Source organism: Branchiostoma lanceolatum, chromosome 2, assembly GCF_035083965.1.
Source record: "Branchiostoma lanceolatum isolate klBraLanc5 chromosome 2, klBraLanc5.hap2, whole genome shotgun sequence".
Lineage (NCBI taxonomy): Eukaryota > Metazoa > Chordata > Leptocardii > Amphioxiformes > Branchiostomatidae > Branchiostoma > Branchiostoma lanceolatum.
Window position 1 is genome coordinate 462,339 of NC_089723.1, and position 14,540 is coordinate 476,878.

Sequence of the window (14,540 nt, forward strand, 5' to 3'; positions counted from 1 at the left end):
CTATTCCGTACATATTCTTCTGTTGATATTGACTTCTGTACGAGGGTATTGTGAAAAGTCAACAAGAATAAACAAGACTAATTCATGAAAGCTAAGTTTATTCTTTATCAAAACCAACAATCTGTGTCTTAGTAACGGGTTAGCAAGGAGTCTTAGTAACGGGTGGCCCAGCTACGCGCTCACTACAGCACGCCACCTCCTCCTCATACTCGTCACCAGTCGCGCAATGCGATGCTGTGGGATAGCATCCCATTCCTCCAGTCGTCCTAGGTCAGCCAGCGTTGTTCCCTCGGTCACTCTTGCACGGACAGCTCGCCCAAGCTGATCCCATAGATGTTCGATGGGGTCTAGGTCCGGGCTCTTAGAGGGCCACTCCATCCTCTCTACACCTGCATGCTGGAGATGGTCTGCGATGATCCCTCCCCGGTATGGGCGGGCGTTATCATCTTGCAGCAAGGCATTCGGCCCCATGTTATGGAGGAAAGGGATGGCCACCGGATCAAGCACTGTGTCACGATATCTTTCTGCATTGAGGGTCCCTGGTACAATGACAAGTCTTGTCTTTCCCCTGGAGGTAATGCCCCCCCATACCATGACGCTGCCACCACCAAATGCTGTGGTGTAAACAATTGGATCCGGATCGATGTGCTAAAAATAACCTTGGATGTTCTGTGTACTAGAAATAACCTTGGATGGTCTGTGTTCTAGAAATAACCTTAGAACCTGGGGAAACAATATAGTGAATCATCATCCGCGCCCATACCAATAGGATGTCACAGCGCGCGTATGACACCAACAGGGAATTTTGGGCACTTTTTCTCTGTGACCCACTCACGTTATTAGTCCTGGTACTTGTTCCGTGGGTTTTCAATCACAATAAGTTTGGTATCATAGAAAAGGGAATTACACAAGCTTTATAATGATATATAATGCATTAAGATCGGTAAAAAAAACAACGGAGATATGATCAACCAAAGTTAAGTTTCCGAACTTTTTGTGCGTAGTTTATATCCTAAAGTGGAAAAAGAGCCTTTCCTATTTTTGTTGGTGTTATCTACCTTTACAGAAAGGTCTAATGGCTAAAGACATTGCTAAAGACGGAGACACCAGCAGCATTGAAGCGGGTAGAAATAAGGAGGAAATCATTCGCGGCAGAAAGGAAATAATGAAGCTTCTGCAAGAGGAGAATGCTGTGAGTTGTTGCAACCTTCATTACCTGAATTGTTATAGCACATCTCTGAAAATTAGCTGGCTAGCATACAGAGATGGCCGAAATTGATGATGATATTCATGATTTCATCCTTCAATGTAATGTCATTGGATGGCCATCTCCTAAATGTTGTGCTCTACTTTGGTTGAAATGTGCATTTGGAGTATGATGTTAAAAACAGTGTAATTTCAAGATCATTCAAGTAGTTTGCTATCCACAAATGTCTAACTTTACTCCTTTGTAGAAAATCTCTAGAGAAAGAAGGGAGTCCCAAGCTGTACTTATCCGGTTCTACGAAGAAAGGGGAATGACCACGGTGAAGAAGGACTGTCCGTTGATAAGAGAAGCAGCAGAAGAGAGTGGGAAATCTGTGGAGCAAGTCAAGGTAAATTAGCTGTTTCGATTGGAATGTTTCTCGGCAGAGACTCTGATCAGGGTCTCTACCTGCAGAGTCTGCAATTCTGCCAGACTGATTGCAATCTGTGTACCTAAACCCGTGTTCAGGTTCAGGTTTAGGTTTAGGTTTTTTTGGACTTGAACCTAAACGTTAGGTCCAGTCCGGATCAGGTCCGAGGTTTAGGTACGCAGCACAATCTCTACCCCAACATATAACTGGGCCTAACCTGGGGACACGGGCATCGTGTTTAAAGGGTTTCAGCGATTCTGACAATATATATCCCTTTTGAAGTCTGTAAATTGAAAGATATTCGCTTGAGACAGTCAGATCCTCAATCCTTCGTTACTCTAAATCCATGAAGTCAATGTGTATGCTTGCATGTGTGTGTGTGTGTATCGCTTTTTCTAATCAGATACTAATTACCTGAAATAAAAAAAATCATCTTGACACTGAGATAGGACGTCGTTTAGTAGCAGCTGCATTACATAGTAATATTTCCCGACATTGTTCCCCTCAGTGCCCTTTGAATACAAATTAATTATATTCCCATAAGAGTATAAGTATCCCTCTTACTTGGCTCTGAATTGAAGCAATGCCATCACATGAATAGATCTACACTGAAGGGGGATGCAATTCAGTTGCAAGATTATTAAAAAGATATACAAAACGATCCATTTATTTGTCAGTGTAGTTTGTTGAAAACATCACCGGTGCGCCTACATGTACCATATCTGGAGATGGTGGACACTATTGATAATTGCTATTAGTATCCAAGCATCCTGCAAACTGTCTTTACTTTAGCTTACTAATGATAGTAACATGGAAGGTTTTGCATGATACCAATTGAGGTCATCAACTTGCTTAGTCTGAATCATTGATTTGGAAAGTTAGGGCCAAGAGCTCAAACATGTCATAGTTTGTGCTACAATGTGGGCAATCAAGAAAAGATGTGGAAAAATAGTGAATCTACAACATCATTCTCTTCACCTTTAGCGTTTCATCAACCATCGCAAGAGAAAGGGGGATTCGGACAGCGGCAAGACACCTCTTGAACCATCTGGCAGTTCAGGCCACCCAGTGGCCACGGAAAGCAAAGGTACGTATGATCATGTTAGTTACGGACAACAGAAAAGGGTAAGCAAGATTGGTGAACAACTGACTTTAAGATTAACATAACATACTTGAGTTGAACAGAACTTTGGTCAAATTTTTTAGCTGTGGATCATTACTCTTCCTACATCGTTCTTCACAAAACACATCAGCAGCAAACCAATGGTCAGATAGATTTCTCTCCTGACGACATCAGAGTCTCCTCTGTGGAGAAAGTAATAGATTTAAATTCAATGATAACAATACGCGGTGATGGAGGGATAAATACATTTTGGTTGTGATTGCACACCTTGCAAATCGAACTTTACAATGAGTTAAGATAAATATGAAGAACACAACGGGGATCTATACATCTGTTCTCTGAAATGATTTCGACGTGCTGTAATAAACGTGCGGTTCTTCTGGTGAGTAAAACAGTTAAGTAGTGTTTCAGTGCGCACTGTCGAATGGATTTGTGACTTACTGAGCTTGCCACCCGACAATATCAGTTTAACGACACAATTATTGACATAATTGCTTAAATCCATGGTGAGCATTTGCTTCCAGTGCTCTTTATTTAATGCAAAATATAATCTTGGTTCCAGATGGTGTAAAGAAACGTAGGACTGACGGGGCAGGTGTGGAAGATGCAGATGATCAGGGAAAACCTTTGCAGTCAAAACAAGGTAAGCATGTTTTTTTATCATTTTGTGTGGAAAGTAGTGTGGTTTTGTGTGGTTAGTGAGCTCAATGTATGTTTTTGCTTCAAATTTTCAACTATCATTCTTTGATTTTCATGCAATGAAATGTATTTGATTTTTCCTCTCGTTCAATTGACCATTTCCCATTCCAGCGGATATTTCTGTCCTGTTGGTGAATGACGAATACGGAGGCAATTCCACCATGAACCGTCGAGTAGCACAACTATTGCTCAAGCATGGCGCTAAAGTTTACAGTACAGCTCTGAAAGCAACTGAAGAAGACCAGAAATGTGCCGCAAATGATGGTGTGACTTTGCTTCTGCCTGAGACCAAAAGTGGTACGAGACCATCTTTGGATTGGTTGACATATTACAACAGTGTTCACTACCCTAACATACCAAGGAATCTGCAGTATGTCATCGGTTATGCAGATGTCACTAGCAAAGCTGCAAAAAACATCAAAGAGGAACGCTGCCAAGAAGCAAAGTTGGTGCTCTTCAACCATGAGATGCCAGATGACAACACAACTAAGAAAGCGGCAGACAAGGTAACAACAATAATCAAGGATGCTAAGTCTGCTGACGCTGTGTTCTCTGTTGGAAACAGAATCTACACACACTTTGAAACAAAGTACAGGTCACTTGAAGAGATTGAACCGAGACACCACTACCTGTTTCTTCCACGAGCATTTCCAGTATTTGAAGCAACAGGTGCACAGCCAGGAGGAGGAGACAGATTAGTGCTGTCCTTTGCAAGAATGAGTGAAGTGATGACACAGATGGGCCTTGACCTAGCAGCACGGGCCATGGGGTATGCTGCAGAGAAAGCGGACAACATGAGCTGGGTTGTGCGTTGGATCCAAGAAGATGAAGATGACTGGGAAAAAAGTAAGAAAACGCTGGAAAAGAAGATGCAAAGTCCCAGGATCAAACCCACCATACGTCCCTACGGTACCCAGGAGGAGATCGCCAGAGACATCCAACGTGCTCATCTGGTCATGATGACATCGCGCTCGGAGCCGTTCGGCCTAGTCGGTCTGGAGGCCATCGCAGCAGGTATTCCTGTACTCATCCCCGACCAGTCAGGCCTGGCAGACATGATCAAGGACCTGATCAGGGACAACAAGTGCCATGCAGACCTGCGGCACAGGATCCTGATACCCTGTGCTGGTGCAAAGGAGTCCGACATAGAGGCAACTGCAAGGCAGTGGGCAGACAAGATTTCAGATTCCTTGGAAAACTACGCAGGAGTTCGAGAAAGCAGCAGAGTTCAAGAAGAAGCTCCTGGAGTCCAAGTACTGGGAAGAATCACACCAAAACCTGCTGAGGGTCTGCGGATTGATGGAGTGAGTCCAGATCACATTCTGGATAACGAGGTGTCAGATCTAGGATTTACATGTAGGTGTAATCTTTTAACAACCAAGATCCTGATATGTGATATTGCTTTTAGCATTGAAGTGAATGTTTTTAGTTGGCGTAATACTTTAACAACCAGGACCAGATAAATTCTATTTGTAATGGGTTGATCTTGATGTATAATCTAGCTTTAGTATTTAGGTGAATGTTTTTTAGTTGGTGTAATGTTTTAACAACCAGGAAATTACCTTCTATGATGTATGGATCCTGACATGTAATATAGCTTTTCGTATCAAGGTGAATGTTTTTAGTATTTGTGATGTTTTAACTACAAGGAAAATACTCTTTATAATAATTGATGTAATCTAGCTTTTAGTATTGAGGCATATTTTTTTTAGTTGGTGTGATGGTGTGCATTTTATCTGGTGGATTTGTCCACATTGTCCATCATTGCATTGGAACTTTTCTAATATCTAAGATTATTTTATTTGCACTGCTACAGAGCTGCTTTGAAGAGGAAACAAGAGAGCAACCCCAGAGTGGAAACACCCACCAAGAGAAGCAGGTGGCACGAAACAACAAAAGAAGGCATTTTGAGCAAGGTGGCTACAGCAGGGAGACCATGGGTTGAAGATAACTGTGTGAGCAAGAGCCATCCCTGAGTTTTGGAAAGACGTGAAGACACACATGAAGAAACAACACCCAAAGTCTGCTGATTGACTGTGTGGTCACCAACGTTTATGAAAGCCTGAAACACTTTAGTTGTGAGGACTGCAGTCACAAAAGGACTCACAGGCTAGACCCATAATGTATCTATAAATACGAAGGGTATTTTACATCAAAGATCATTGTAGTTAGAGAGTTTCCATGTTATGAATGTATTTTCATATATACATAATGGCAGACATATCAGTATTTTTTATAAAATGATACCCAGGAGCAATAGCCTAATCGTGAAGTTAACTCAGAACCTGGAATGGATGAGATGGAGAAGATACATACTGAATGTTAGCTAGAACTGACATTATAGAAATGATAGGTTATTGTTAAAACTGTATAAGATTGCTGAAGGGCATTTGATTTTCCTTTCTTTGTTATCTGTGGATTGGGATGAACATAGGGAACATCTCCTCACTCCTTGTCCAGATTGTACAAACTTATGTAGTTGGAATGCACCTTCTACTAAGATGAATTGTGCAGATTAAGATATGCTTCTGACCATTCCAATTGTTGTAGTATCCTGTGTTAATACATGTCAAATTTTAGCTGCTTTTGTATATATGTACCTCAAATGAATTGTTTTAACCAGACATGAATAAATCTATTCATGTACAATATATATGTACAGCAAGAAAGTTTTTGTTGTAATGTCTTTGAGTTGGGGATTCATTTAATGTAGAATTTTTTTTAAATGGGCTTGCAAAAAGAGAGGTATAAGTGTGACTAACAAATAATGTTACATCCGCTCATAATCTTAAAGTTGAGCCATGTATTCTACGTCCTCGAATTCCAAAGCGAAGCTCTTTGAAGGATTTGATAGATAACGTTGCTGTTTCTTGTTCTGGATTCTTTCACTCCCCTTACAAAATAATCCTACCTTATTCGGCGAAGCTTTTCTTGTATAAATCCCTCCTTACTTTGGCAGTGTCACTAACAACACGCTGTGGCTGAAGCACTAGTACTTCTTATTAAACATCGCCATCGTCCACCTCAGCCCATAAGAGTTCTACACGCGAAATTTTGTTTCCTGCATACAACGTTATTGATAATCTTTTGTGGAACTGTGCTTGATTGACTAGTCAGTGCTTTGTAAGCTGAAGTTCGAAAGCTATCCAGGGGTGATTTACCATCAGCACATCGTCTTATTTAGACTGCAACAAGTGAGGACCGCGAGTCAAACAGCACAAAAGCTGTCTGAAAGGCAATCAGCACCAAGGACAGGTTTTATCCCTGATGTACATAATTTTGAATTTCGAAGAGCAATAAAAAAGATAAGAATCTGTGGCCATAAATGTAGAAATCAGAAGATATAAGATTCCCTGTGACCAGAGGTTTTTTGTGTGTGCACTTTTGTTGTGTCAATAAAGATTTCTGTATAAAATGGTTGTAAGAGTATTGTTTATCTTTTGTATTGACTTTACTGGATGTGGAGAAAAAACATAAGATTTCAGATTCCTCAGAATTCAGCAGAATGATTAAAGTGAATACTGTACAGCTATTGTACAGAATACAGAATACTACATCAGTTGATGGGTAATTATATGCGTCATTTACAAGTAAAAATCTTTTTATAATGTTGCAAGACGTAGCTCATGATGATGGCAGCTGGAATCAAACGAATCGTTCGTGGGAAAATTACCGTAATAAAAGACCCTTACTAACTTGTAACTGTTCGTTGTACAGCTGAGATATCTGAAACGTCTTTCTCTGTCAGCCAGGCTACTTTACTACTGTAACTTCTTTCCTTTCTCAAATTTTGACAAACTGAGGATCAGTAGCTTGTAAGTTGTGTACTGAATGAGGTAAACAAGGCCAAGGTAACACCAAACAGGACAATGTTACAAACCTGGCGACAAAAGCAGCTAGGCCATGTCCGTTTGTCATTGTCAATACAGCTTGTTGTTTGGTTCTGCCAAGTAAGGATGCCCTGAATCGAACACTTAAAATCCTGAACTCTGTCCATGAATGCCGATCAGCACCAAGGGCAGGCCCGGGTCCTACCAGGGCCGTGCTAAATATTTAATGTACTTCTGTCATGTCCTGACTCTGTATCTGTCTACCTAGGCCAATTCATATATAATGCTATGCAAAAGAGAAGCCGTGCCATAACGTGAAATATATCACGCCATTATCTTATGTATCGAGTAATGATGTTAGGTTAGTGCACTAGTATAGATAGTCTGTAGTTGTTAATATTCCATGTTATTTGCCGTACATTGTACCTGATGCAATTGTTGTGCAATAAACTTGACTTGACTTGACTATACTAGTGGTGGTACAGGAGAAAAACACAGTAACATCGATGTTCTGAAGTTGTTCCTTCCAACAACATTTGAACCCCCATGCGACGGCAGGTAAAAATTAAGTGATAGTATTGGGAAAATTGGGTATTACATGCCGCCACCATGCATTGTTGTACTAGACAGAATTCATTCTTGTGGTGCTGACGTTTAAGTCGGCCAACAACGAGATATTTGCCTTGATTGAACGAATTGTATGTGGATCGAGCAGAATGTATACATAGCCAGCTACTTCCGTATGGTGTACAATGACGTTCTTACGTCCCATGTAATGTTAGCTTATTTCATTATTTAGCTTCGTTAAGCACAAAATGTCCTCATTTCCGAAGCCCGCACTTCCGGCAGACTGACGGGGATCAAAGTGCTATTGCCTGTAAGTTTGTCCTGTTTCTAAACAACAAATAAAGTTGCCTGTCTACTTTCACTGCACATGCGCTCTAACTTGACAGGCCGGGTTTCACCTGCATACAGGTAACAACAATGGAAGGTGGCGTGACACCTGAGATCACGTCCGCCTGAAAACTGCACGCGAAGCTTAAAACGGACAGAATATGACCGTGTTCTGATGAGTTATGATCTTATACCTTTGATTACAAGGCATTAGCATTGTAGTAGAATAAGAGTTGGCAGCCCCGATTGTCTGCCCCACTCCTGTTACCTATACGCGCCCATAACACAGACTGGCGTGGCAGGTATTCAGGTGAAACAAAGGTGAAAGGCGCCCGCAGACAGGTAAACAATGCAGGTGAGTAGATGGTGGTGTCCAATTCCCAAAATGGCGGCAGGGGGAAGTGAAGCACGCCAAGGTCAGGTGCGAAACTTGTGGGAAGTTTGCGGAAATTCCGGGGGAGAATCGTGAAAACAGTGAGTAAAGATACCGTGAGTGGACGGTTAAGTGTTTTCAGATTCACCAGATGTGGGATTTGAAGGTGATTTTGAACTTTTTATGTACATTTTTTTCAGACAAAATAACTTACCGTTAAAGGGGGTGTACTAGGTCGTCCGGTGTCAAGCCAAATAATTGTCACTTGCCAAATGATTGCTGGTAACTGTTACACTGATTGGGGATTTGTGGTATTTACCTGCGAGGAGAGAAGCGTGTCACACCCGTGGGGCGTGAAATTTTTCAAGCAGATGTCTGAGAGGATTTTGAAGACGCTGTGGAGATTAACTCTAACCCTAAATAGTAGTAAATCTATAGTATACCCAACCCTATGCTAAACCCTAGCCTCTATCCTAACCCTAAATCTAAACCTAACCATAACCCAACATAATCCTAACCCTATTAAACCGTAATGCAATCCTAACCCTTGCCTTAACACTAACTTAACAGGCGCAATACCTCATCTGGTAATTATTTGGCGTATTTGGCGTGACAATGGGTGAAAAAGGCCGTCCATGTTTTAGAAAACCATTGTTGCTGAGATATACATGAGTGCATACACATTATAAAAACAACTAGTTGTGGACTAAATCAAACAGGAGTCTGATGGGTCTTTAGACATTTGAAAAGTGATTGAAGGTTTTGAAGGAGACCACCCCTACGAAATATTGTACAGTCCCCGATTAATACAATTCTTGATAGATCTTTAGATATGTCACAACCCTCAAGTAGTCAGAAGAAGAGGAAAAGAGAGGGGGATGGGGATCAGCTTCCGGTCAAGAAAAAAGCTCATCAAAACGAGGGATCACCAGTAGAAGGTAAGAGTCATTCCTTAGCAAACAGTATGCGTTCTATGAATGGATGATCTCTCAAAAGTAATTGTTTTTCAATTCATACAGTAGCTATAACTATAAGATAGATTTGTGTCTATATCATTTAGTTTTTGGGGCCATTTTCAGACCAAACCTTCTGTGCCCTGGTCATAGTTACAACAGGGCAGGAGGCATATTTAAAAAAGTGCAATGATAGAATGTTCTCATTTACCATGCAAATGTCCACCTACAGCTATGTACATGTCTCAGCTACGTACATAAAAAAAAATCATGAAAATTCGTTATACCCTTCTTGAGCTATCATCTTTGGAAAATTTTGACAAAAACGCCTCTGCAATTCCTGACCTGGCCGCTAAATGGCAAAACCGCTTGATGATAAATGATGGGAGTTTTCTCCTTGTGACATGTCAAAATTGATTGTTGGTGAACATCACAATGCATAAATTATGTCAATGGTAAGTCATTTCCGTAAAACTTACAGAAGCTCTAAACATTTCATGTTGCTTTGCAGGTGTTCGAAAGTACTTCATTTTCATCAAGAAAAGGGTCAGCTCAGATTGGAAGGATCTTTCTGTCTATCTTGGGCTTGATCAAGCAGACATCAACAACATAGTCAGTAGAAACCGAGATGACACCTCTTGCTGTATGGACCTATTGGAGGAATGGCTCAAGCGTAACGGAGATAAAGCCACCATAGAGGTCCTGATGAAGGCTCTGTCAGACGCAAAGCTGCTGAGCACTGTTGACGGTCTAAAGAAAAATTATCCTGGTAAGAATGAGTGATTATAAGAAAAGGATTGTTTTGTCTTCCCTAGATCTATTGTTAGTAGCATGGGTAAGAAAATTCAATATATAATATTTCTTGCATCCCTTCTGGATTCATCTCCAGAACTGCGAGATGCGGACCTTCCTGCGCACCTTTATCTGAGTCTGGAGCAACAACCGCCTGCTGGTGTTCAGAATGTCACAGACAGGATCCTTGAAGTGGAGAGGACAATGTTTACTCCGGAGGTGCTAAGGGATCCTGCACGCTACAGAGAAGTACGAAAACTATTCCTACAACACAAGGCTCTGTTAAAGAGAGCTATCTCAGGATCGTTCATCCTCCTCCTGACGTTCCTGCGCCAGACTGATGTGGACGGGTTCTACCACAACCACTACAGGGTGGGGGAGGGAACCCTGTCTGAACAACTCTCACACATCCTCATCTCAGACGAGCTGCAGGACAAGGTCAAGGGCGCACAGCTGATCGTGAGGCTCCAGGTGAAGCGTGAAGACTATGTGAGGGTCCGGGACAGACTGGGGCAAGGTGAGAAATGCAACTTACAGTTTAAATATATAATTTCATTACTCACAACAATATTTTAGCTTACTGCTAGCTTTTTGGACATTCTCTTACCCTTATATGATGTACACAGACCTAAGATAGCGGCCTGCGTGCTGCCTTGCCTTACAGATGTAGATAAACTCCCGAACTTCCCTGGTGAGCCAGTCAGCACCTTGTCTGCTTTTCCTTGGATGTATATATGCTAAATGTTCTACCATTGCTGTATTGTTCCTGATGAACAGGACTGGACAGAACCACATCTGTTGACAACCTGCTGGCCCTGCCACCTCCTAGCAGACATGTGGACCGTTCCAGTCTGAGAGGCCTGGATTTGGCCGTGGTTAGTAGAGAGAACCGGCCCTGTATAGGGACTGATGACGTCTCAACACTGAACTTCACACCCAGACAGGTGCAGGGAGTTCTGCAGACAAGTAGAGACAAATCAAAACAACAAGTCAGACGTTTGGAAATTGAGCTTCAGACAAAGAGAGAGCAGGTGCACACAGCCAGGGAACAAACCGATGCCATGGTGCGCAGTCTGACACGGGAGATAACCAGGCTTAAAGAAAAGGAGGAGAATGCACAGAAAGTTCTCCTGGAACAAAAGCTAGAAAATCAGAAGCTACAAGAGTCGAACAAGAGCATGGCAGCTACAATAGAGGAACTGATGTTTGCTAAGCACACAGCAAAAGGTGGCAGTCAGGAGACAAACTCAGAAAAACGCCCACGAAAGGACCCAGGGAAGGAGGAAGTCCCAGTGAAGGACCCAAGGAAGGATCCATGGAAGGAGAAAGACCCAGGGATGAACCAAGTGAAGGAGGAAGACCCAAGAGAGGAGGAAGACCCAGGAAAGGAGGAAGACCCAGGAAAGAAGGAAGACCCAGGAAAGGAGGAAGACCCAGGAATGGACCCAATGAAACAGATAAACCCAGGGAAGGAGCCAGGGAAGGAGGAAGACACCGGGAAGGAAGTAAGTTATAGTTGGGAAGGCGAAGGACAAGTTCGGAAAGGGCCTTCTGGTGGTTTCCTGCGTTACTGCTGCGGACCTTTTATATCTATTACTTAACCCTTACCTTACTGAGCCCCACAGGTTGGCTTAACGAGGTGTTTGCCGTTAAGATAAAGACGCATTTATGATTGTCTAATGTACGGCACACACAACATACTGTCAATGACGTCTGCACAAATATCGTTTCACCCACTCCCATCTAAGGTTTATAATTCGTTATTATATTTTCACATCCATGTTATTAGGGCAATCAGCATCATGCCCGGAGGACAATGCCACCGCCAACTCCACGTCGTTCCAAACGGATCCTTGCAAAGTCACAACTATCAACTCCACGTCGCTCCAAGAGGAACGTTAGAAAGTCACAACTTGTTCCTTTGGTAACGCCCTTCCATAGGCTTTTACAGAAGATCTCTCTGTCTATTGAGGATGAAGATCTTCAGGTAAGCTTAGAAATCTTCTTTTTTTTACATCAAATTTTAACTGTGAATATTGTCAGCCTCACATGTATTGAGGTACTCTGAGAATGTACATGTACATGGGATACCTTTGTTACGCGGCCCATGGACTGAAATCAATATATACACAGTGACTTAAGGGATTTTCCGGTAGCTCAACTGGCAGCAGTCTCACAGGTAGGCTCTCGGTTCCAATTAGTTGGTTACTGGGAGAGTCCTGGGCAAATCATGGGTCGGGACATCTCGGTTGGGGCTGCAGCCATCTTTTCGTAAAATGGGGCTCCCGCATTCGAGGCACTTCAAAGGGAATGGGCTATAGAAACCCTCTCTGTCAAAGTATACCCTGCTACTGAAACATGCTGACCTACATGTATGTTGCCACTTACTAGTGACTTAGAACTAAACCTAAATTATAATTTCAAACTATATATAGCCTCCGCTGTCGGCTAGTACCGAATCACTGATTGGCTATTCGGTCGATCATGTATTCTGATGGATGGATGGATGGATTTTTTTTCATCACTTTAGGCCATGAAATCCATATTGTGGGATACTCAGAACGAAGAAAGACGAGAAAAGTGCAGAAACTGTGGTTCTGCCCTGGAGGTATTTCTGCAATTGGAGGAAGGTAACTCCCGGTACTACATCCGTTGCAATAAAAGAGATACATTGTTTTTCCTTCATATCTGAGACTATAAATGTGTTAGCAGCGTTGGTGGGTGCATTGATAGAGGTAATTCTTGTTCCAATCAGGCCATTCCTTGCACCTATTGTGATGTGTACAGTTTACAATTTGTGTACACATGTGAAAAAGGAAGGATTATCCAAAGTAAGCCGTGAAGATTAGTCAATTCTAACTATATGTTACCTGGCAAAAGTCAGTTACGTTTGTAATACAGTAAAGTGAAATCAAGAATGAATGAAATCTTGGAACTGATCAAGCAAAACACTTATGGCATTGAAATCATATTCCTTAGAAAATCTCATCGGAGACAACGATGACGAGAGGCTTGAATACATCCTCCAGCTGCTGGAGTCAACGGAGAATTTCGGCAGGGGGTACTTCATGGTACGTTTAGAATCGACAAGACTTTTCAAATCATTTCATTTGGGACTTTGGCCATCAGTATCTTCCTGTTTGTTTTTGTCTTATTTCCTTAGAAACGTAGTAGAAGTAAAAACGAGAAACTTCTCATATGGCAATTGCTGTATGTAAACCGATAGATAAACTCAATTGCATTATTCTTTTTCCTCTTCTTTTGACATCATCGGCAGCATAGAATTCTATGTGGAAAAACCGAAAACATAGAAAATAAAAGGCAGTGTAAAATGTGGTTAAGCATAGATTCTTACCTGAACTTCAAGTGATCATGGATGTCTGTCATGTGACCCGTGTAATGAATAGTGAATGATAAATAACATTTAAGGAACGATTTATCGTAATTATTGTACTACAGGATGACATAGACGCCTACAAAGTGGAGGTAGAAAACGAGGAGAATCTTCAGCAAGACCACGTGACCCTTGACCTTGTGGGGCGGGACGATGACGTGAACGCTCTACTAGACAAAATTAACGCCGACCAAATGGAACATGTGAAGGTTGGTTCAAGCAAACCCGTTTACTCTTTCTGTGCTCTGTTTACAATTGTTATAGAAAAAGGAGCGTTGGAATATTTATCATATCCCAAGTACATAAAAGATAATGGTGCTACTCCATCCATGAATAGTTTCATCAGGCACTAACAAATCTCTTTGTAAACAACCAGGTGTAAGCAGCGACACCTATAGCTTCCGTGCAAAGTGAACCAGTCAGAATTGCTCTAAAATCACCGAAACGTCAGTGTCAATAAAAGACTTCGTTGTGCACGAAGACGTTGTTGTTTTGATTCTCCATGTTTTCGAACTTAAATATTGTTGAATAAAGAAAATCATAATTTTTGCTCAGTATGTACAGTACATGTAGATGCTAACAAGAGGAATAGCGATGTAGATTTCGATCCCTCAAGCAGCTTCCGTAGACGTTTGTTTCTTTATCATTTTTCGACAGGTGGTCAGTATTACCGGCCTCGGCGGGGTTGGAAAAACTACTTTTGCACATCACGCATGCGCACGACAAGAGAGAGAAGAAATCTTCATTGACCTGCGAGAGGTACAACATGCTCACAACCATCAGAGAATCAGATAACTAATATTCACCTGTTAGAAAAGCCAATGGCTTTGTATATCCGTGTAATAAGCTTAAATCCTTAAGATATT

The 14,540-nt window shown here is 41.8% G+C and overlaps 2 protein-coding genes across 3 annotated transcripts in view; both read left to right on the forward strand.

Annotated features, from left to right (window-relative positions):
* Positions 1 to 6,853, forward strand: part of LOC136427111 (uncharacterized) — a 30,516-nt gene extending 23,663 nt beyond the window's left edge. For both annotated transcript variants that reach the window (XM_066415829.1, XM_066415830.1), the window contains 6 exons: positions 1,067 to 1,192; positions 1,455 to 1,595; positions 2,601 to 2,703; positions 3,302 to 3,382; positions 3,550 to 4,794; positions 5,255 to 6,853. In XM_066415829.1, coding sequence (XP_066271926.1) covers positions 1,067 to 1,192; positions 1,455 to 1,595; positions 2,601 to 2,703; positions 3,302 to 3,382; positions 3,550 to 4,794; positions 5,255 to 5,256 — 1,698 coding nt within the window. In that variant the 3' untranslated portion in view covers positions 5,257 to 6,853. The remainder of the gene's footprint in view (positions 1 to 1,066; positions 1,193 to 1,454; positions 1,596 to 2,600; positions 2,704 to 3,301; positions 3,383 to 3,549; positions 4,795 to 5,254) is intronic.
* A 2,514-nt stretch (positions 6,854 to 9,367) lies between these two features.
* LOC136426439 (putative protein tag-278) lies at positions 9,368 to 14,056 on the forward strand. The gene is made up of 8 exons (XM_066415104.1): positions 9,368 to 9,473; positions 10,000 to 10,257; positions 10,378 to 10,797; positions 11,058 to 11,785; positions 12,841 to 12,910; positions 13,260 to 13,351; positions 13,740 to 13,883; positions 14,051 to 14,056. The coding sequence occupies exons 1-8, from the start codon at positions 9,368 to 9,370 to the stop codon at positions 14,054 to 14,056; spliced, it is 1,824 nt and encodes a 607-aa protein (XP_066271201.1).
* The last annotated feature ends 484 nt before the right edge of the window (positions 14,057 to 14,540 follow it).

Coding starts and splice junctions, on each gene's coding strand:
- LOC136426439 (XM_066415104.1), top strand. CDS start 9,368: ATGTCACAACCCTCAAGTAGTCAGAAGAAGAGGAAAAGAGAGGGGGAT. Junction 9,474..9,999: donor CGAGGGATCACCAGTAGAAG/GTAAGAGTCATT, acceptor GTTGCTTTGCAG/GTGTTCGAAAGTACTTCATT. Junction 10,798..11,057: donor CCGGGACAGACTGGGGCAAG/GTGAGAAATGCA, acceptor CCTGATGAACAG/GACTGGACAGAACCACATCT.